The sequence below is a fragment of the Danio aesculapii genome, chromosome 3 (assembly GCF_903798145.1).
Source record: "Danio aesculapii chromosome 3, fDanAes4.1, whole genome shotgun sequence".
In the NCBI taxonomy this organism is placed as follows: domain Eukaryota; kingdom Metazoa; phylum Chordata; class Actinopteri; order Cypriniformes; family Danionidae; genus Danio; species Danio aesculapii.
Window position 1 is genome coordinate 20,874,640 of NC_079437.1, and position 21,611 is coordinate 20,896,250.

Consider the following 21,611-nt stretch of genomic DNA (forward strand, 5'->3'; position numbering starts at 1 on the left):
CTCCCATCAATTAGAGTTATTTGATAAATCCCTTCCCCATTAAACTGACTTAGTGAAGTAAACAATGTTTGATAGCGAATGTGGCCAGTAAAATTGTCATAATCTCTGTAGATTGATTATTCAACCTCTTAATATTTTAATATTAAGATAAATTATTTCAAATAAAGAGTTAATTAACATTTTTTGTTTACATAATTTTTCAGAAATCGTTTTTTTTCTGTAATTAAACTCTTCAATACTCAATGTAAAAACTGAATTAGGAGTTTTTTTATTATTAGTAAATATTTGTGTTTCATATGTTGTGACATCTTAAGGCTTATATCTTTCCTCTTCATTAATTGTACAGTTGACCTACTGATCAAGTACTGGCATTTGAAACAGCCAATGAAGTATTGTAGGAATCGCCACAGTAGGACTTATTTGTATGTTGTTTTTTTAGCGACAAACAATTCTTCTTTAAATGGAAGAGTCAATAACATTCAAAGCACCAATCAGAGGGTGCACTTATATGATGTCTTGATGTAGGTTTCTTAGAAAGTATTTTACAGTATTTTAAAAATACAAAAAGACATACACTAAAGTATTTTATACAAAATATAAACCCATTTTCATAATCTCTACCAAATACAAATTACAAAATACTATTTTGTATTTATTTAAAATATGTATTTGAAATGTATCAGAAACACTGCCCATCTCTGACTATAACAAGAGGTAATTCAATCATAACTTAATGTTAAAACAGCTATCATAACATCATAATTTCAAATGTAAAACAGGAAATACATTCAGATGACATTTTTGTTTACATCCCTTGAAATGGTCTATGCAGAACATTGATATATAGATTTTAAACATTTTGTGTTTACAATTTGTCATACAAGAGGCAATTCATTCTTAAAGAATAAAACATACAGCTTTATTAGGTATTTTATGCTTACTGTCAAAGTTCATTTGTCACAGCTTTTTCTAATACACAGCTGACTTGACAACAGTAAACTATCAAACATTGAGAAGGCCTACATGTTTGAATATTACAGCCATGACACGATAATGAGAACAGCACGTACATAACAATATAATAAAAAAATATACATAATAAATGTTTTAAAAATAATGTTTTATATATATATATATATATATATATATATATATATATATATATATATATATATATATATATATATATATATATATATATATATATTTGAAAAATTTTGAAACACATTAAACAATGTTATATAACATAAAATCAAGATAATGGTGTTACTTCAGTCAGTTCGTTTAATAAAATTAATGCATTTTTTTTTGGCATTTCTATTCTAACATCCTATTTATCCTACATTCTAATATTTCTTGCATACTTTACATTTGTATAATCATTTTTACGTTGTTTTTCTGCCACAACCATGCGCGCGCAGCTTGCGGTGATGCAACCGTGACGTCGATGCCAAATTGGTCTATTTGAATCGGTTGTCTTCGGGTATTTCCGGATTCGCCGATAACGGTTGGAATGTTCAAATCTTCGATGCTAGTTTTGCTACTTTTGGCCTGAGTGGATACTGAGCTAAGAAAGCGACTGAATAAGGAGCAAAGAAACCAAAAGGAGGTGAAGAGGAGCCTGGCTACGGAATGACGGTGTTGCAGGAACCTGTCCAGGTATTTGAGCTAAATGTTAAAGCGCTCCGTTGCGGTCGCAGTTACAGGAGAAGACTTTTATTGCAGCGCGAGAGACCGGATGATTGGACACTGCTACACCGCGGCCTCAGTTAGCGGCTAATGCTAACGGCCTCTGCCCTTAACCTCAGTCAATACCTTCCCTTAAACATGCAATATATTGCTCACATTTTAATTACAGGCATTATAGTAAAAGACCCGGTGCTTGTCATCTCGGCGCAGTTTGTAAGTTACTAGTTTTCAAGCGAGCTAAGTTAATGTGTTGTCTTGCAGGTTAGCCAGCTGCCTGATTTATAGAGATTTTGTTTCATAATTGAGATTGTGTTGTTTCGTATAAACGCTTTTCTGCAGACTTGCGATTTGGGAGATTGCGTTTACTTTGTGAAGTTAGCATTAACGTGCATTTGAAGTGATTTGATAGCTGTTTTGTAGCTGTTTAACGTTAGTCTGGTGTATATAAGCTTAAAAAATAAGACACAACTGCATTTCAACGTTTTTTTTCTATTTTATTAAAATATGGTGACCTAAAGGACCAACAAAAACGTAAAATGCTATAGGTTTAATTGTTAGTTTTTGTTTAGACACCAGCTAGCCAACGGTTCATCGAGCACAGCTGTTAAACCTGTGTGTGTGTCTGTCAGGCTAAAACGTCAGACAGCAATTCAAATGCACATACAATGCATACACATTGGCTGTGTTTCCAAACAGAATGAGCTTCCTGTCCAAGCGTTAACTTGCATCAGTCGGTCAACATAGGTTTCCTTCTCCTTTGTATTTGCTAAAATCGTTCTGTGATTTTTAAGACGAGACTTATTAGTGGCAAATCATTTCACATACGTAATACATTTAAAAAGCAGTGCATTGTCCATGTGAGAGCTTGTTCTTATGTGTAATTATGATGATCAGAAGTGTTAACCTGATGACAGGTTTGAATGAAATTATGAACTATTCATCATGTGCTATAGCTTATTATTTTTGTGACGCATTCTCCTTTTGATGGGCTGACAGTAATGAAAGCTCTGTTTTGGTCCATAGGCTGCTGTCTGGCATGCTCTGAACCACTACGCCTACCGAGATGCTGTATTCCTGGCAGAGAGGCTCTATGCTGAGGGTAATTGCACAAATCGTCCTCCAAACTGACAGACAACATCCTCCATTTCCACTCATCTTTCAGAGCTAAGATGCGACAATGCATTTGAAAGTTTTTGTTACTCAAAATGGAAGCTGACTTTTATTTATTTTTCCAGTTGCATTGTTTTAATTTACTCTTTTTATATCTAATATTATTATAACTGAATTCTAGATTTAATGTGCTGCTACTCTTGTTTCTTTCCATCATTTGTATTCTGAAATGTAATTTCTTTTCGCCTGTCAGTCCATTCAGAAGAGGCGCTCTTCCTGCTGGCCACGTGCTACTACCGTTCAGGGAAAGCATACAAGGCCTACCACCTCCTGAAAAGACACAGCTGTACTACGCCACAATGCAAATATCTCCTTGCCAAGTGCTGTGTGGAACTGAGCAAGTATGGATGACTAATTATTCCCAAACTAATCATAGCTCTTGACTCATGTCCATCATATTCCAGTGCCTGTATCTAGTTATCATCTCTGGCAGCTCTGATACAATAATAGCGGTTACTTTATTAAAATGCAATGCGTGATTTAAAATCATGGCAACGTTTGTTTAAAGGTGCAGTAGGTGATCTGCCAAAATGCTAGCCGGTTAGTATATTATCTTTGGACAACAGGGGAGGGACTGTTTCAAAGCCACACCTCCTGAAATCACGAACAAGCGTACCGCAACATGACAGCAGACAACCCACTAGTTCATGTCATTTGCCAGTTAGAAATGTTCATAGTGTTTGGCTGGCGGTGTGCAGGAATTTCATTTATTACTAAGCTGCGCTTTTGAGGAAATACTTTTGTACTATTAGTTTGTGCTATTTTTGTGTATAAACTTATATTGACAATCAAAGTAGCATTTTTGCTGCATTTTGTCATATCACTCACTTTCATGTCTTTCCAAATCTGTGCTTCTGTCAATCAAAATATAAATTAAGATGTTTTAATGAAATCTGGGAATTTTTAGTTTCTCTCTTGAAAACCCAAATTACTAAACCATAAAACATTCAAAAGGTCATACAATGGACCCTTTTTACAAGACTGTTATGACGCATTTAACAGACATTATCATAAATCCTTTAAGATTTTTAATATTTTGATAAAAAAAAAAAAAAAATAAAAGTGTGAACATTTATATGCATTTATAAATGTATTATATCCTCTTTGCATCAGATAACAAACAACGAATTACCACTTATGTGAGGTGTTTGTTATGCATCGTCTATGGGGCTGAGAGTAAATTTGACGTATTCTCTCCTCTAGCTGCCATCATCGGTCTCACACTATTCAAAATTTTTTCCTTTTCCTGAACGTCTTTATAACATTATAATTATTAACATTAATTATTTGTTGTACTTTCCCATTTACTGTGCTCTTAAGTTTACCCAGCTATGATGCCTACCGTTACTGGGAAACCCGGAAATGTGAAAAGGGTCTATTGTCATAAACTGAGTTCATGTGATGGTCAAAGCTGAAATTCCCCTTTCTAGTAGCTGCATCAAATGGAATTTACAAAAGTGTGTGTGGTAATGGGTGAACATTATTCCATTTTATTAAATTTTAAATGATTCAAAAAATTGGCTTACAAATGGGTAAAACCTAGTGGCAATTTTTTTCATTATTATTTAAAATGAACTAATTATGCTTAGTATTTGTGTAATATGTAATGAAATGATTGTTCTAAATATGTCTTTTTGTCAAGATCTGTGTGTATAAAATATTATGGTGCATGATATTTTAGTGTGCCTCTTCTGAAAATCATAATAACATGATTTTTTCAGTAAAAAAATTATACATATTCTGATATTTCAAAATTGAACGCTGAATTAACATTTTTTTTTAATGATGCTTGAATCCTTTTTGTTTTTGACTGATGAATCAAGCAGTTTAAATCTTGCATAGACGTGTATGAGTTTATATGCTGATTTAATATAAACTCCGTTTGATGAATTTGGATTGACTTGAGGGTGAGTAAATGGCATAAATTTATTTTATTTTTTTTAACTGTCCCTTCACAATAAAGTGATATTTACATTTATACCCATTGAAGTATTTTGAATGCAGCCACCTGTCAGTGAGATGGCTTAAAGTACTATCATTACCATACAAAGATTGGTATTGGTCATAAGAGTGAATTGAATTAAAAGCTATAAATCTCATTCCCATAAATATAATGGCTTCTCCTCCTTTTGAGATTCATGTCTAATAAAGCTCTTCAATGTTTTTGTTATTTCCAGTTAATTGAATTATTTATTTTCTGTCAGGTTGGCAGAGGGAGAACAGATCCTGACTGGAGGAGTTTTGAACAAACAGAAAAGCCAAGATGACATCATAACTGAGTTTGGAGACTCGGCCTGCTTCACTCTGGCATTGCTCGGACAAATCTACTGGTAGGTTGAGCTTGGTTAGCTTCTAACCTTGATCTGCTGAAATCAGTAAACTGCAGGGAGGCTATGAAGATATCTGCTCTGCTGTTGTTGTTGGGCAAAGAGCTGTTAGTGAGAGACTGTTGTTTAACTTGTTGAAAAGCCGACTGGTACAAAGCTCTTTATGGATTTAGTGGTAAACAAGCCTGTTTGAGTTTTTTGACGTGCTCCGTGACCGAAAGATTGCTTGAATTCAGTATTTCTACAGGTAGCTGGTTGCAGGTTGTTTAGTAACAGAGGCTCCTTTGTTTTCTTCCACGAGAGATTCTTTTTCTAATGAATCATGTGATTTTGTGTGAAGTAGGGTCATCCAAAATGCATACTTTGTTTCAGTTCTGTACTAAAATTTGGAAAATGTCCATTTCCTGCAAACATTTGAGTGCTCTTGAGCAGGTTCTTAAACGCTGCTGACTGGCCAGTGTTCACATGCTCTACAGATATGATTTATTGGATCCAGTGATCATCACTTTATCACTCTTCACCAAGCACTGGCACCGAAACACAGACATTTGCTCTTCAGTGTTTGACATTTAACAGTGAAAATTAAATAAATAGAACTTCTATGTTAAGCTGCTTTGACACAATATACATTGTAACAGCGTTAGAAATGAACATGAGTTGTCTTTGAAAGCTACATCTATCAGCTGTTCCCTTTATGAGCAGATATACATTTTTTCTAATTTCACCAACAATTGATTCCGAAGTACCCGAACCCTAGTGTAAACTGCCTCACAGAGCATAGCTTATCCCAAAAAAATTAAAGTCTCCTATTAATCTCCTTACCCTCAGGCCATCCAATATGTAGGAATGTTCAATAGAATGTTAAGAAGCAAATTTATTTAAAGTGGGAAGCTGGGAGCTGCGCTGTACAGACACACTCTGGTCTCATTCAGCACACATCCAAAAGTTTAGTTGTGTGCATGTTTTGCTTGCTTGATATTGATCGCACTTTGAAATACAGGACATAGCAGATGTTCAGATCAATGTCTTCAAGTAATATTTGAATATTGATTAAAGTTTCTGCTGAGACATCAAGTTTTTCCTTTTATTCTCACTTTGTTCAAACAGAAGCTGTGATTCTCGACAGCTCTAAATGAGATGCTCCAGTTGAATCTGTTTTTTTTTTTTTTTTTGTCTTAGATTATTGGGATGAAAATGCATTTTCAACCTGTTGTAATTTTGGATTTTGGATCATGTGTATCCATATTTGTCACATCGCAGGAACTGCAGCATTGAGTCTGATTTATAGTTGACTCTGCACCACAGTTAAAAATACATGATTTGTAGGGTCACTGCAAATTGAACCATAATAGAGTAAACTGTTATTTCAATTGGATGTGTGTTTAAGGCCTGTGACTGAGAATTTTAAGTGTTTAAAGCATTTGGGCAAAAAATTATGACATTTATGTAGCTTTAACTATTTAATTTTTAGAATGCAGACTAGCCAATGTTTATTTAATTTAGAGCTGGGCGATAAAATCAAAACTTTGATTTACTTTAACACTTTACCTTGATTTCTTTAGTGCTTTGGGTTTTAGAAAAGCTATAAATATAAATAACATGTTTATTATTATTATTATTATTATTATTATTATTATTATTATTATTATTATCTTTTCAATTGAATGCTTTTTTATTTTTTTTTTTACATTTTTTTTAAATACATTTTAAAGTCTTAAAGTAATCTGTGCAATTTTTTTTTTAATGCTGTAACTTGTTTATGCTTTAGCTCATGCTTTAGGTTTAGGTCATTGTGCTGTGGCAACCTCTTATAATTAAAGTAATAAGCAGCAGGAAAGTGCGTGATATCTATTGCTAATAATCGGTCTTGCTTCTGAATATAAATGACATTGTCTGCGTTCACTCTAACTGATTTGCTGAAGTGAAAATGTGCATGTTCGCTGACCTTTGAGTCTCCAATACCAAATAAGCTGGCTACAAAGAATATGATTTACATGGAGCACATTAAGACGTTTGAGAGATTCTCTCCCCCTTTTCTTTTTTTTTTTCCCTCCCTATATGTGAGAAAGCATCAGTTTATGGTGCATCAGACATGAACATGGTTCACACATTGTGTTATGTTTTTAAAGAGAAAGTAGAATTAATGAATAACCGAAATAACCAACATGGGGACATTATGTTGGCAATAAGTTATGAATTTCAGTTTCTTTTCACATAAGTGCCCAGTCCTAGTTTGATTGTTTACATTCTGTACACCAGAAAACCATAAAGCACTATTTAATTTACTTGTGTCTTTGCTCTACTTTATATATCTATGCTTTTATTGTTATTATATTTAATTAATTTTGATGCACTGCCCTACAAAATCTACCTCATAGATGCACTGACTTTACATTTCAATCAATCTAACATTATGAATTATTTTCCAACAGAAATTCAATTCATCTTAGGGCTGGGCAATTTGGCCTAAAATCAAAATCTTGATTAATTTAATGAACGATTATTTTATTTATTTAATTTGTTTTGCCCTCACAGTTCACTGTTTTGTACAGTAAATATGCTCACATATTACAACTGGGAGAGATTTATTTATTTATTTATTTTTAATGAAGGGTGCATTACTTGATTTTAAAATAATTGAAGGAAACACACACTATCTACTATCTATGATTATTTATTGAACATCAATGCTGAATTAAAATTAAAACACACATTGCCTAAAATGCAGCTGTTTGCGCCACCCACCATCGTCACCCCTACCAAACTGACCAATTACAAAAGCTTGCGCTACGCCTCATTATGACGTGCAAGTACATTTTTTAGAGATGTGCAATATCAGGGTTGTTTTTTCTGGGGATGCACCGATACCATTTTTTGCAACCAATCCAATCTCGATACCAAAATTCTGATTATCGATTGATACAGATCTGATACTGTGCCGTTTTTTTTTTTTTTTTTTTTTTTTTTTTTTTTTTTTTCTTCCTGTTCCCCCCCCAAGCATAATACAGTTTCTATATCTCTGATGCTAAACTCAAATAATATCTTCTTTAGTAAAAAAATAACAGACCTATAGGCCTATACATGACAGATGGCAAAATCTAACTAAAACATGCTTTCTGTTAATTAGGCTGCATTATTTGAGCATTCATTCTGACATTGATGTGATCTGTTGTGGTCCAGCTTATGTTTCTTTTTTAATATTAAGATTTTTCTTTGAAATCTGCAATAGGCTGCCACTAATGACATTGTTGGTAAAATAACCAGCCTTTAGGCAAACCTGATATTTTCTTCCAGGTTTAATGCAGACTAATCTAAACTGTCTGATGCCAGTTTTACTTAATAATCCCTCTCCAAATCTCGCTGTTAGTGAGACGGAGAGAGCTCAAAACAAGGTCCGCTTGTATGTTTCAGCACCAAAACACAAACTGGTTTGTTAAATAAAATATTAATATAAATAAAATCGCAGTGAATTATTCACAGTTTCAGAGTAGCCTATATTAGGCTAAATAATTTTTCTGTTTATGACAATCCATATTGCGCCCGTCAGTTTGACTATTATTGTTTTAATCAACTACTTAGACCACAATGGGCCAGGCTTTACAAACTATTCGCAGCACTTAAAGTATTAATTCCCCTCGGAAGAATAAATTGTAGGATGAGAGAACAAACTCATTGTGAGAATAATCTTACGGAGCGATGCACATAGTGTCTGCGCATGCAGACGGCACGTGAATGAAAGCGCTTGATGCATCGGAAACACAGTGTGCAGCCCTCTGGTATCTGCAGACGTTTCCAAAACAGCAGCTCAAATGGAAGAAATAAGTGCGTTGAGGATCTGTCCAGTATATTATTGAGGCTTTTCTAATTAAACATTTCAGGTAGGCCTACTTTTTGTATGAAGAGCAGGTAATAAACCTGTCTACTCCAGTATAGCGAATGCGATCTGCTGATCTAACAGACTGTCCACTGATTACTTGTATTAACAAGAACAAATAGTCTTAGGGAATTTTTCCTGTTGTCTTAAATGCGACAAGCAGTTTGAATTGTGAATGAATAAAGAATGATTGACAGGCACAGCAGCTGAAAGCACTGAACTGAACGTGAATTTAACCATGTGAAGATTCATCTGTACTTCACATTAAACTGCAGAATGGCTTCAGAACATTTAGGATTTAGTATGCCTACATGACAACGTTCTAGTGCCTTAAAAGGCTACTTTCATGGCTTAGCTTATAAACAAAGAATATAGCGCATGCGCAAGTTTGGATTTGAATCGGTACCAGCTGTCCGATACCCGATCCAGCGAAAATATGCGGCATCGAATCGATATCCGATCCAAGTATCAGGATCAGTGCATCCCTAGTTTTTTCCCAATATCATGCACCTTGCTAAATCACTGGTGATCATGCACAAAACTAATGTTTCTTTCTTTGCCCTGCAGCAAAACCGATCGGATAGCAAAAGGAGCAGAATGTTACCAAAAGAGCATGAGCGAGAACCCCTTCTTGTGGTCTCCATTTGAATCACTATGTCAAATCGGTAAGTGTCTTTCTCAAAATAAGCTCAAGCTATGTAACATTCCCTCAGTATAAGATGCCTGATAATGTGAGTTTAAATCATGCCCCTCTGTGCAACAGGAGAGCGACCAGATCCAGAGCAAATCTTCAGATTGACCTCCTTGCAGAGTTTTAGTGGAGGCAGTGGAGGAGGCATCCCTCCCTCTCCTATTAGCCCTGCGCACACACCTAGTAATAACATGGGACACAGACAAGTCGACACTGTGCTAATGGAGACCCCACAGGAAACTTTGGTATGTCCATCCTCTGGTCTGCCATGCACTTGTTTTGTACAAGGCTAGATTTTTGCCTCTCACAGTAATAATTTTTTTCCAGAATGCAAACTCATTAACCTGCATCGTAAGTTAATGAAGTGTGCATATGTGATGTCAGGAAAAACTACATATTTATCTAGTAAGAGCAATTTGCAATAGGGGAAGAGGGAATGTACAATTTTGACTTGTATTCCTTCTTTTTTTTTTTGACCTTGTATGATCATATGACTGGGTTATTTCGGAAAGTAATCAGCATATTTGTGTCCACGTAAACCATTCAGTCTGTTTTGTGTAATTGTTTTTCTTTCTCTAAAGGAGCAAAACCGACTCAATCTAGAATCTTCTAACTCCAAGTACTCTCTGAATACGGACTCCTCTGTGTCCTACATCGACTCCTCCGTCATTTCGCCAGACTCTGTGCCCCTGGGCAGTAGTGGCTCACTCTTATCCAAACAGGTTCAGAATAAACCCAAGAGTGGCCGCTGTCTATTGGGGGGCACAGCCACGCTCAGCCCGCTCACTCCAAGGTAATGTGCACCTGAGATTTTACTTGGACATTAAGACCAATATACCTTAGTTAACCATGCAGAAGATTACACCAAGTTCAAAGTACTTTATTCATTATAATGGTAGTAAAAGAAACTGTAAATTCTCCATGCGGTGGGATCTGCATGATGACACTGGTTTTTAATACTTGGAGTAGATCTTCCACCATGCTATATTTGTAAAAGCATTTAACTATCAAGCATGTTTAATTGGATTGTGTTTGCTTTAATTCTGTATAATTAAAACATCTTTTATCCAGTTAAGTGTTTTAGAAGCTATTTGAACTGTTTTCCTACAGATACAGTATTTTTATAAAAAAAATATATGATATATTATAAAAAAAAAACATTTTTGCTACAAAAGTAGCTATAGAAGCTGCCGTGACAAACAAACTTTCTTCATTCTTTCTCTTTATGGATGTGAAGAACTTTGATCTCTTATGTTTTCAGTCTAGTAATTAATCTCTCTGTGTAAATGGTGTAGTTTTGGAATTTTGCCTCTGGAGCCGAGCCCAGGAGACCCAGCGTACCTGCAGAGTTATGGTCACAGTGGAACTGGGATGGAGCCACCTCCTGCGCCTGGCCCTCCAAAGAAGGTAAGCCTAATTTATTTATAGCAGATTGGTATTAAAGTGCTAGTGTCTAATTGTAGCTAACTGTCTCTGTTTTTATTGCTATAACTGTAAGTAGGGCCAGACAGAATGTGTGGACATTTTTTGCTATTTCGGCTGAGAATTTTGTAAAATCTGCGAATTTATGTGGAATTATTTTGGGAGTATCGTAACTAAAAACTTAAATATATGAAAAATAAAAAGAGAGCTTTTTAACTTTTGACATTTTTAATATGACATTTTTACATCTTGAGATGTGAGAATCTGAGCAATAAATAATATAAGCAATAAATCAGTTATATTTAAGGAGGTACAACACAAACACATATGACTTCATTTAGAAGATAAATTATAAAGAGTGCGTTAGTTGTGCGCCTTGCTTGCACATTGCTTAATACACACAGGATGTACAGCAATATGCAAATATCTTTACAAATGAAAAAGAATTAAAGGAATAAAATGTTACAAAAATGATTATTTTCTACATAAATATAACAACATCTGTCTACTTGCCTTCATCTCGGTAGGCTTTTTTAGTTTATTCATGACAATTTGCTTTTGTATGTTGTTATTATTATTAGTAGTAGTATTATTATTTATTATATGCATATTTATATTTTTTTTGTTAAAAACGAGCTTAGATTGGCCCACCTGTCAGGTTTTAGACCATATCGGCATAGCACTTATTCTATTGCATATAGCATATACACCTATACAATTGAATGTTTAAAACATGTATGAAACTTGCACGTACATATAAGCTTGATGCATGCATACAAACGCACATACATATAAACTCGATCCTTCCATTCTCACACTGCAGATGCTGTTTAACTGTTTTCTCGCTAGTGAAGCGCTCAGTTTTTCCAGTTACAAAGTCTGCTATGTAAATGACAAATGCGCCATGGCGTGACGCAACTGACTCTTAAAGGGAATGGGAAATGAGACTCTGATTGGTTTATTCTCAAAACACACCTATAACTCGTTAAGAGAATAAGCTCAACCCTGTTAGACCATGTGCTGCTGCGCAGAGTGGCTTTTTCTGTCCTTAAAATAGCAAAAGTGGATTCTGAGACGACTAGCAGCGGGAACGCATCAAATCTGTTTCACCCGATAAAACATACTGAGAGTCAGAAGATGAGGCATCATAAAAGTTTAAGCCAACCTCCCCGACACCGAAACCCGCTGTGTCAGAAGAGAAGGCAATGAAGCAAACACAGATGCTATGAGGCACCGTGTTGGATTTAAATCAAACTTTGCTTATCAACACATACATAAAATATGTGACATGCATATACACCTATACTATTGATTGTTCAAAACATGTATGAAACTTGCATGTACATATAAACTCGATCCTTCCATATAATCGATCCTCGCATAAACACCCAAATTACACTTACATACACAAACTCGCTGTTTGCTGGCATATAGCACTTGCGCAAACGTACAAAATAAAATTCACAAACAAATTTATCAGGAATCAGGTTATTGCAAAGTTGATGAAATGGAAAGAATGTGATTTAATAGAGGTATTAAATCTGTTAAATAATGAAAATGTGTGTTATAAAATAATATTAAAAATTAGTCGCTATAAATAAACTATATAAAATATATAAGAAATATTTTGTTAAACCTTTTTAATTTAATTAGGTAATTATACACAAGTCTGAGAGTTATAAGAACCTGGATGTTATTATAGACATTGCAAATTCAGTTTGTGGGTAGACATTCATTGTGTGTGTTCTTGCCTGTTTTTTTTCCTGGCTTTTTAATATTTTCCATATCGATATCGGAATTATATCGTATCGGCCGAAATTAAGAAATGTATCTTAATATACTTTTTTTTTTTTTTTTTGGGGTACAAAAATAGAATTGGGGTTGGGCCTGAGTCTTAAACTACTTTAGATTTGATCTTATAAAGTATTTATTGTTGATAGGTTTCTAACAAAAAAAAACAAAACACATGTATTATAGAAAAGTGTAATTTAATAAAATGTTTGTAAACTGCTTTAGTCAAATTGCAATAGCCATTTAAAGCTGATAATAAACTCTGAAGTCTCGCTCCCATTCCTACTAAATTGGCTCGTGAAGTACACTGAATGGCATGATTCTGTATCTTATTTTTGTTTTTAATAACTGGTTTGGGTTGTCTGTAGAGGGCTGTTTGTAATGCAGCTGTCAATATTTATGAGGTCATGTAAATTAATGTCTTGAAAATCGATAATTTTAATTTCAGGCTGTCAGTAGAATCAGAACAGTGGGGACGAAGTCAGTGTTTGCACAGAGTGGCAACAGCAGAGAGGTCATTCCAAACCCCTTTATCCAAACTCAGACTACTGCCCCACAGACCAGGTACTTGGCCACACATTTAATACAGGCAGCTCATGGCTGTGATGATGGCTTCTGATGACCTTTCTTTCTGGTTTTTAGTACTACACCGCAAGTGCTGAGCCAAACCATTGCTGCTCCCCCAAATGTGCAGCCACGGCGGAGCTCAAGACTCTTCACCAGTGCCAGCTCCACTGCCAAGGTACTCTTTTTACACATACAATTTCATACATGCACTCCTTAAAACCTTAATAGTTCACCACAAATTAATTGAAATTGTTTGTTGCAAGCCTGTATACATTTCATTGTTCTGCTAAACACAAAGGAAGATATTTGGCCAGTTACCAAAGTGTCAGTTACCAAACAGATCTCAGGACCCTTGAGTGAATATCTTCCTTTGTGTTATCAACACAAAATATAAAGCCTTGTAAACTCCTTTTCAATTTTTAAACTGAACAGGAGAACAGTAAGAAGCTGAAAATGAAGTTCCCCACCAAGATTCCTAACCGAAAGACCAAAACGAAAACGGGTAAGGGAGGAATCACCCCATCTAATCTGAATGAGAGCATCGAGATCCTCAAGTTAGATTCATCCTTATCAGAGGGCAAAGGCAACATCAGTTCGCCGCAGTTCCAAGCTTTTAATCTACAAAAGGCTGCCGCAGGTATCTGACGATTCTTCGCTTTTTTTTTTTTTTTTTTTAAGGGGTTAAGTGAACTGCAACTAACAACCTATTGTTCATGCTGCTCAAAATTACACACAAAGGAGACTGTTCTTTTGAGTAAAAAACTACTTCAACCTTTAAAAAGCCGAAATGTGTAATCTACTGATCATATACTATTAAATATAAATTATATGCTGAAAAAATATACTGATTGCAAACAGACTAAACTAAAACTTATAAATATAACAAAAATTTGCGATTAGGCATGCAACGATTATAGATTTTGGTTGTACGGTTGTAGTCTGAGGAATAATCATGGTTATCACGATTATGCATTCAATAATTTCAAAACTGAAAATAAATGACAGAAAAATGAATAAATAAAAATAAGCTATCTATTAGCTAAGTATTTCCCTTTTAAAGAGAACAAATGTAGTCAAAGGCTGCTGAACCTCTGTCTGAAAGGCACTTTTGATCAACTTTATTATAAACTTGTTTCATATTTTCATTTTGTTTGTTTGTTTTTCTTGTTGGAGTAGAAATTTGTATGTTCCATACAAAATATGAAGCTAAATGGTCAGTTCTTGTCATGTGACTCGGGTTGCGCTCACGCCATTCTTTCACAGGGCTCGAAATTAACCTTTTTTTTCTTGGTAGCACCGGCGCTCCCAACTTCGAAAATTTAGGAGCACCCACCAACAATTATTAGCACAGTTACTATAAGTTTTAATTTAACAGATCTATTGCATTTGAAATCAACACTAATCAAACATAACAAACAAAAAAATTCTGCATTCGCCCACCGGCCCTGCTTGCACTGCTTGACATGAATGAGATGAACAGAGTTAACGATAATATGCTGTTCTCATGGGTGGTGTCTGATATTGCACACATGATATTAACATGTAACTTATTTGCATACGTCATCTTAATAGCAATAACGGTCTTTTCATGAGCTGCAATAGTTTAATCTCAGTGAATGCATGCTCTTTTGCGATGGTGAACACGGTGCCAGTCACACAACTGACAGCATCGTGACAATTTAATGAAGGATAAAATAACATCAGAACATCTCGTGCTTTAAAATGTGTTGGTGGCAAACACTGTTACCTGCAAACTCCGTCCCTCCGTTATTTTCATTCTCTCGTATCCAGACTTTTGTTTTCACGGCCATAGCCCCCTGTCATCTGAACTGAGTGATTGACAGCTAATATTAACCAATCCAATCGCGTTCTGTTCTAGAGCAGGGGCCAATCAGAAGAGCTTGAAGGCGAGGCAAGCATTGCAGGATTTGTTTACTGCAGCAAGTTGACATGACAACTGTTTAAAAATCTTGAGTGCTGCTTTTGCTGTTTTGGGTGTGTGGCCATACACAATAAATACACTATATAAATGCACATTACATTTACACATTACATAATCAAAACAACATTGTGGTGATAGTTTGAGTATAAAGAGTATTTGAGACTATGGACTGTCTCGCTTTGTTTATAGTTTGAATTAATCCCATTTATTTGTAGGACAGCTTTAAAGTACAAAATTAAACTTGCTGCATCATCCTGAACATAAGCATTTCATTGCCAAAGATGGGTGCATGTTAATGTCAAATCCTTATGTTCTCTAGGGCTACAAAAAAAGTCTAGTCCTTCAAGATAAGTAGTCCTACAGGCTTTCATGGTTTTGTTACAAGCTGCTCATGCAATGAAAATAAGACACAATTACTACTAGGAGTCAAACCTATAACCTTTGAGTTACAGATTCAAGGCTAACGATTAACTGCAAATTCTATGAAATGTAAACCCTCAACAAATGAATCCTATTTAGGATTAAACATGACCTTAAATTTTAGTAGCCTGTTATGTGAAACTTCTACACAAACCAAAAATATTTAAATCGCAAAGTAAAAAGTTGAAAGTACATTTTTAAAAATATTATTAATTCATGCTTTTTGTCTTGGATTCTAAGCTACAACTTAATTTTCTTTTGTAATTTTGAGCAACACCCTGAAGCAGGTTGCTGAATTAGATTGTGGTTTTCTTCAGACGGGCTGATGACGTTGATGCGGGATATTGGGAGGGGATATCTTGCTCTCTGCTCTTATAACTGCCGAGAGGCCATTACCATCTTGAGTCAGCTACCTTCACACCATTACAACACGGGCTGGGTGCTGGGTCAGATCGGGCGAGCGCACTTTGAACTGGCTGAATACATGCAGGTGAGTCAGGGTCGCAGAAATGAGGTGAAATCAATTACAGAAGGCATTTAAAATAGAATGTCAAGTAGTGGAAAATGTTTCTGTTTGTTCTCACAGAAAACATTTTTGTCTGTTTAATTAGGCGGAGAGGATTTTTTCAGAAGTCCGGCGTATAGAGAGCTATCGAGTAGAAGGTATGGACATCTACTCCACAACACTCTGGCATTTACAGAAGGATGTGGCACTTTCTGCCCTCTCTAAAGACCTCACTGACATGGACAAAAACTCACCAGAGGTACGTTTATCAAGGTAGTAATGCAGTTGCAATATTATTCAGTTGAGTAATTCAGTTGCTTCTGTCTTTGTTTTTCCATCTCTATACAGCCCTGGTGTGTAGTTGGTAACTGTTTCAGCTTACAGCGGGAGCATGACATTGCTATTAAGTTCTTCACACGGGCCATCCAAGTGGACCCCAGCTTTGCTTACGCATATACACTATTAGGGCATGAACTGGTTCTCACAGAAGAGCTGGAGAAAGCCCTGGGTTGCTTCCGCAATGCTATACGCCTCAATAAACGTCACTACAATGCCTGGTATGTTTCTCACTTCTAAAATTAAAAAGTAGACTTTGATGTTACTCCACATGACACCAACAAAAAGAATTAAATGAGTCGTTCACTCACATTCATTCTATGTATCCAGTGGTCTGACTCATAAATACCATCTGCTATTTCAGAAGCAAAAAGACTTCATCTTTCTGTCTCTTAACACAGGTATGGCTTGGGAATGATTTATTATAAACAGGAGAAGTTTAATCTAGCCGAGATTCATTTCAAGAAAGCTTTTAGCATCAATCCTCAGAGCTCTGTGCTACTCTGTCATATCGGAGTGGTGAGTAAATCAGCTTTTATGTTCTTGTTGGTTATGCATAAAACATAACATGAGGATCACTGTTTAAAGTTTCTGATAGAATTTTTGCAGTGCTGCATCTTCATATTGTTTCTCGTGTGCTCTGTCAGGTTCAACATGCTTTGAAAAAATCAGACCATGCACTGGAGACCCTCAACAGAGCCATTAGCATCGACCCTAAGAATCCGCTATGCAAATTCCATAGGGCCTCTATTCTGTTTGCCAATGAAAAGTACAAGGTACCACTCTACTTGTACTATCATATTAAAGGTGCAATGAAGGATTTCTGAGAAACTTTTATTTAAATCTGGCATCCAAGCAAACAGACACCACCCCTAAATTCTCAAACACACTAAACAACAGGCAACCGCTAATGCAGAATGCGCCATATGCAGTTTAATAGTTCTTTACGATTGTTGCTTGTCAATCTATCGACCTCGTTCATCTCGTATGAGCGGACGCAGCCATTTGAATCTTTTTGGTGTGAGACTTCCGTTCTCATTCACTTCCATTAATTTTTAGAGGTTAAAAACGGCTCGTTACGCGTTATTTAGACGTTCTTATTATATTATTCTGCTTTGTCTGTATTGTCATGAACGTACTTGCTTATAGAGGAAGTAGTTTGACCGTTTTCTGCAGTTTGTTGTTCCTAGTCATTTTTCCCATAGGCAACTGAATTGAAAGTTATAAAACAATCACAAAAACGAGCGCACTTCCACATTCAAGTATAAGGTCAATATCAGGGCAGGGGGGGCTCAAACTTTTCTTATGAAGGGCCAAAACCAAACATAATTGAGGCCTGTGGGCCGAAAGTAAATATGGCAAACTGTATTAGAAAGTTGCCATGGGTTATTTCCTATTTCTTTTTTAAATAATATTTATAGAGATAGTATAGTTAGCATTACTTTAATCATATTAGGTTATTGCATTATCATTTTGTATGTTTTATAATTAACTTATTAAAATAAAAAGAACAATTCCATTTACAACACCATGGCGTTCAATGCACATTTAAATTAATCTGATCTATTCACAACATTCAATTAAAACATTTAATTCAAGCTTGCTTTTTTTTTGTAGCTCCACAGTAAAACAAACAAACAAAAGGTTATATTAAATTACAAAAGACAATCTCTATTAAAGGCAATTCCCCCTCTGACCATTAATTTTAACTCTTCTCAGATGGGTGGCCAAATCAAAGGTTATCATGGGCCAACTTTGGCCTGCAGGCCCTAGTTTGGGCATCTCTAGACTATATGAACATTTACCCAACTTTACACTGTTACATTTTGGGATCTCAGTTGCTATACAGTTGCCACAAACTCCAATACTGTCAAGACCTATTTATCTTGAAAAATGAAAGAAAACGAAAATGTTTTAGAATTTATATTTATTTTTTGCACTTTGATTGGTCATTATCATGGGAGAAGCCACACTGCATACATGTGCTTAAACTAGGGTACAGATTTGGCCTAACTATAGGTATAATTTTGCATTCTCAGTTTTGAGTGTTAGTTTTGGACTGTTGCCTTGGTTTGGTCACCTGATAAATTGTCCTGTTACTGTAGCTAATATTAAAGCTTCTAGTTGGTCACTCTCCCTCTTCTCACTCTTTTTGAGTGTACAAGTTTTGATGTTCGGACAGACCAGTCCAGTCCACTGTTTAAACAGCCACGACTTTATACTGACAAGCTGCATTTTGTTTTATTTTTTTTAAGTACACACAAAAAACAGACAGCAAACTACTATTCACAAAATGAGTTTGGTGTTGTCAATGTTCTAGTTTCTCAGAAATTGCTTCCTGCTCTTTTAACAAAAGTTGACTAACACTATAAATAGTTTGAAAGTTAAATAGTTTATTCTTCACAGGCGGCTCTGCAGGAGCTTGAAGAGCTGAAACAAATAGTGCCCAAAGAGTCCCTTGTTTACTTCTTAATAGGAAAGGTACACCTACAGCAAAATTGCTTACTTGGATTCATTTACATCTTGTAACAGCTAATATCCCTGTTTGGAAACTCTCTAATCAATTGTTCGTCATCTGTATAGGTCTATAAGAAGCTTGGCCAGACTCATCTGGCCTTAATGAACTTCTCCTGGGCCATGGACTTGGACCCCAAAGGGGCCAATAATCAGATCAAAGAGGCCATAGATAAGCGATACCTCCCAGACGATGATGAGCCTGTCACTCCTGATGACTATCCCTACTGCTCAAGTAAGTCTCCAGCTCAGTGAGTCATTAATGCAGGGCTGTGTGCTCGGTGTAATGCTGTTTGTTGGTTTCTGCAGCGGAGGTGGAGGAGTCACAGGAGAGCAGTATGACGGACGCTGACGACACTCAGCTCCACACGACGGAGAGCGACGAGGTTCTGTAGCCCCCGACACCACTCTGGACTTTCAAATAATGCCAATTTGGGGGCTATTCGAAGACTCCAGCTCAAAAAAAAGGAGGAAGAAGAAAAAAGGAAAACAAACTGCTGCTAATAACAGTACCTCCTCATTTTTGTCATTTCATTTTCTTCATTCGTTCTTGCCTTTTTCCACCCTCCCCCACCTCTTGTCGTCATGCCTTAGAGGTCTCTCATCGGTCTGATCTTCTGGTCCTGTCTCATCTCCTATCATAACTGGCAGGTGTCCTTTTATCACAGACACAATCCCTTGAACAATTCAAGTTGAGCTGCCTGAGCTCAAATTTCCCAGATTTGCCAATGACTCCCGTCTTTTCAACAGGCTAATTGACTTATTTAAAACTCCACAAAGCTCCACAGACTTTTATGGATGTACCTGTCTTAATGCTTAGGCATTTCATGTTATTTTATCGCCATTTACCCTGAATAAAGACTTGTGCAAGAGTTGGTAGTCCTTTAATTCCTCTCCCCTCCCTGTGTCATCTAGGAAGTGCTGGGAGAGAAGAAACAAAGCACTTTCTGCCCGCATCAAAAGTTTGGCATGAGATTCAACTGCTAATCTATCAGATTGCCATCTGTTAGATGAAAAAACAAAGTTAACTGTAGAAACGGCTAGTTCTGAATGATATGGATTGATCCAGATTTTGTTTGAGCAATTCTCAAATATTGTTAGTCTTAATCTGAACTATTTGCCTCACACTCATGTTTCGCTCTAGGTGATGTCCACTGTCCAAGAATTTAGTTTAAATGGGTTTCTTTACTGTGCGTCTAAGAAACCACTCTAGTGTCCAATTGAATTACCCTGTTGTATGGCACAGTGACCAGTGGTCAGACTTCATGAGACAATATACTGAAATGTTGGTGCTGTTGAGGACAATACTGATGAACATAGTAAATGTGCACAAAGTATCTTCATGGTTTTTATTTTACCAGAACATGTTTATTATTATGAAATGTTTTTGATCTCTGCTAAATGCTTATTGTACATTTTAAGAAATTATGTACAATTAAGGTAATAGAATAAACAACTTTGACTGAAAGCCCTGATGTGATCATTGAGGTAATATAGAAACATTTATACGCTAATTAAAAGCTTGCTTTCTCTTTAAAAGTGCATAGATTGTTAAAATCATCATTGTTTACACGCTATTGCCATGCCTGCCACAGTAGCTGATGCTATGAAAACGACGAATATAAAAGTGATCTTCAGATCTGAAGGCTTCAGTATCGATAACGTGATTATTTCTAGACGTTACTATCATAATGATAATGTTTAATGATGTTCAATTATTTCCATATAAACAAGCGTTGACGTTTATAAATTGGCTTGCGAGAATGACAACAGAAAACAAAGAAATTGATATTAAACTGTATAATATGGTTTGTGTGTTCAGACGTGACTGTATGATGGCTACGTGCACGTTTAACACACGATAACTTATAGCACATGAACAAAAATCAACTCTTGTTGCAAAGTTACAGTTTTTTTTACTTTCACCCGTAAGCCCATCTCTTGCTAAAAACACACGAACCAGCCAATCAGCTGCCGCCTTTCCATCCACGGACCAATCAGCGGTTGAAATGAGGCAGTATTTCCGGCTCAAGTCTGGTTGATCTGTGCAGGTAAGTGAACGTGAATTCTGTACTCTGTCATTTAAAATGTACTTCTTTTCGCTTTTTTAGTATGGGCAAAATATCGCGTTCAGCGTAAAATGTTGAATAAGATCTAGAGGAAAGCGTTGGTTCATTTTTCCTCTCATTCAGCGAGCGGTAGACGTTATGACAAAGTAATTTCATCCCGGAGATTGCAGTCAACAGGCCAAAAATTGTTTGGGTTCAAAAAATCTCTCGGTCTATCAGAATTAACCTACAAATAAAATTAAAACAAGTACAAAAAGAGATTTTCACTGAAGGTCACAAGTAGGAATGTCAGCT

The 21,611-nt window shown here is 35.9% G+C and overlaps 1 protein-coding gene across 1 annotated transcript; it reads left to right on the plus strand.

Annotated features, from left to right (window-relative positions):
• The first annotated feature begins 1,486 nt into the window (after nucleotides 1-1,486).
• Nucleotides 1,487-20,716, plus strand: cdc27 (cell division cycle 27). Its single transcript, XM_056453350.1, has 19 exons — nucleotides 1,487-1,659; nucleotides 2,713-2,788; nucleotides 3,053-3,200; nucleotides 5,064-5,189; nucleotides 9,628-9,725; nucleotides 9,824-9,996; nucleotides 10,333-10,544; nucleotides 11,047-11,158; nucleotides 13,413-13,528; nucleotides 13,607-13,706; nucleotides 13,964-14,168; nucleotides 16,211-16,383; nucleotides 16,505-16,657; nucleotides 16,747-16,955; nucleotides 17,136-17,253; nucleotides 17,382-17,510; nucleotides 19,141-19,215; nucleotides 19,318-19,483; nucleotides 19,558-20,716. Exons 1-19 carry the CDS (start codon nucleotides 1,633-1,635, stop codon nucleotides 19,641-19,643), a joined length of 2,502 nt encoding a protein of 833 aa, XP_056309325.1. The 5' UTR covers nucleotides 1,487-1,632; the 3' UTR covers nucleotides 19,644-20,716.
• The last annotated feature ends 895 nt before the right edge of the window (nucleotides 20,717-21,611 follow it).

Bases quoted from the DNA above. Each gene is read 5' to 3' on its own strand.
- cdc27 (XM_056453350.1), top strand. From the start codon at position 1,633: ATGACGGTGTTGCAGGAACCTGTCCAG. The intron at 10,545-11,046 runs GTAATGTGCACC...TAAATGGTGTAG, and splicing joins CTCAGCCCGCTCACTCCAAG to TTTTGGAATTTTGCCTCTGG. The intron at 19,216-19,317 runs GTACACCTACAG...TCATCTGTATAG, and splicing joins TTTACTTCTTAATAGGAAAG to GTCTATAAGAAGCTTGGCCA.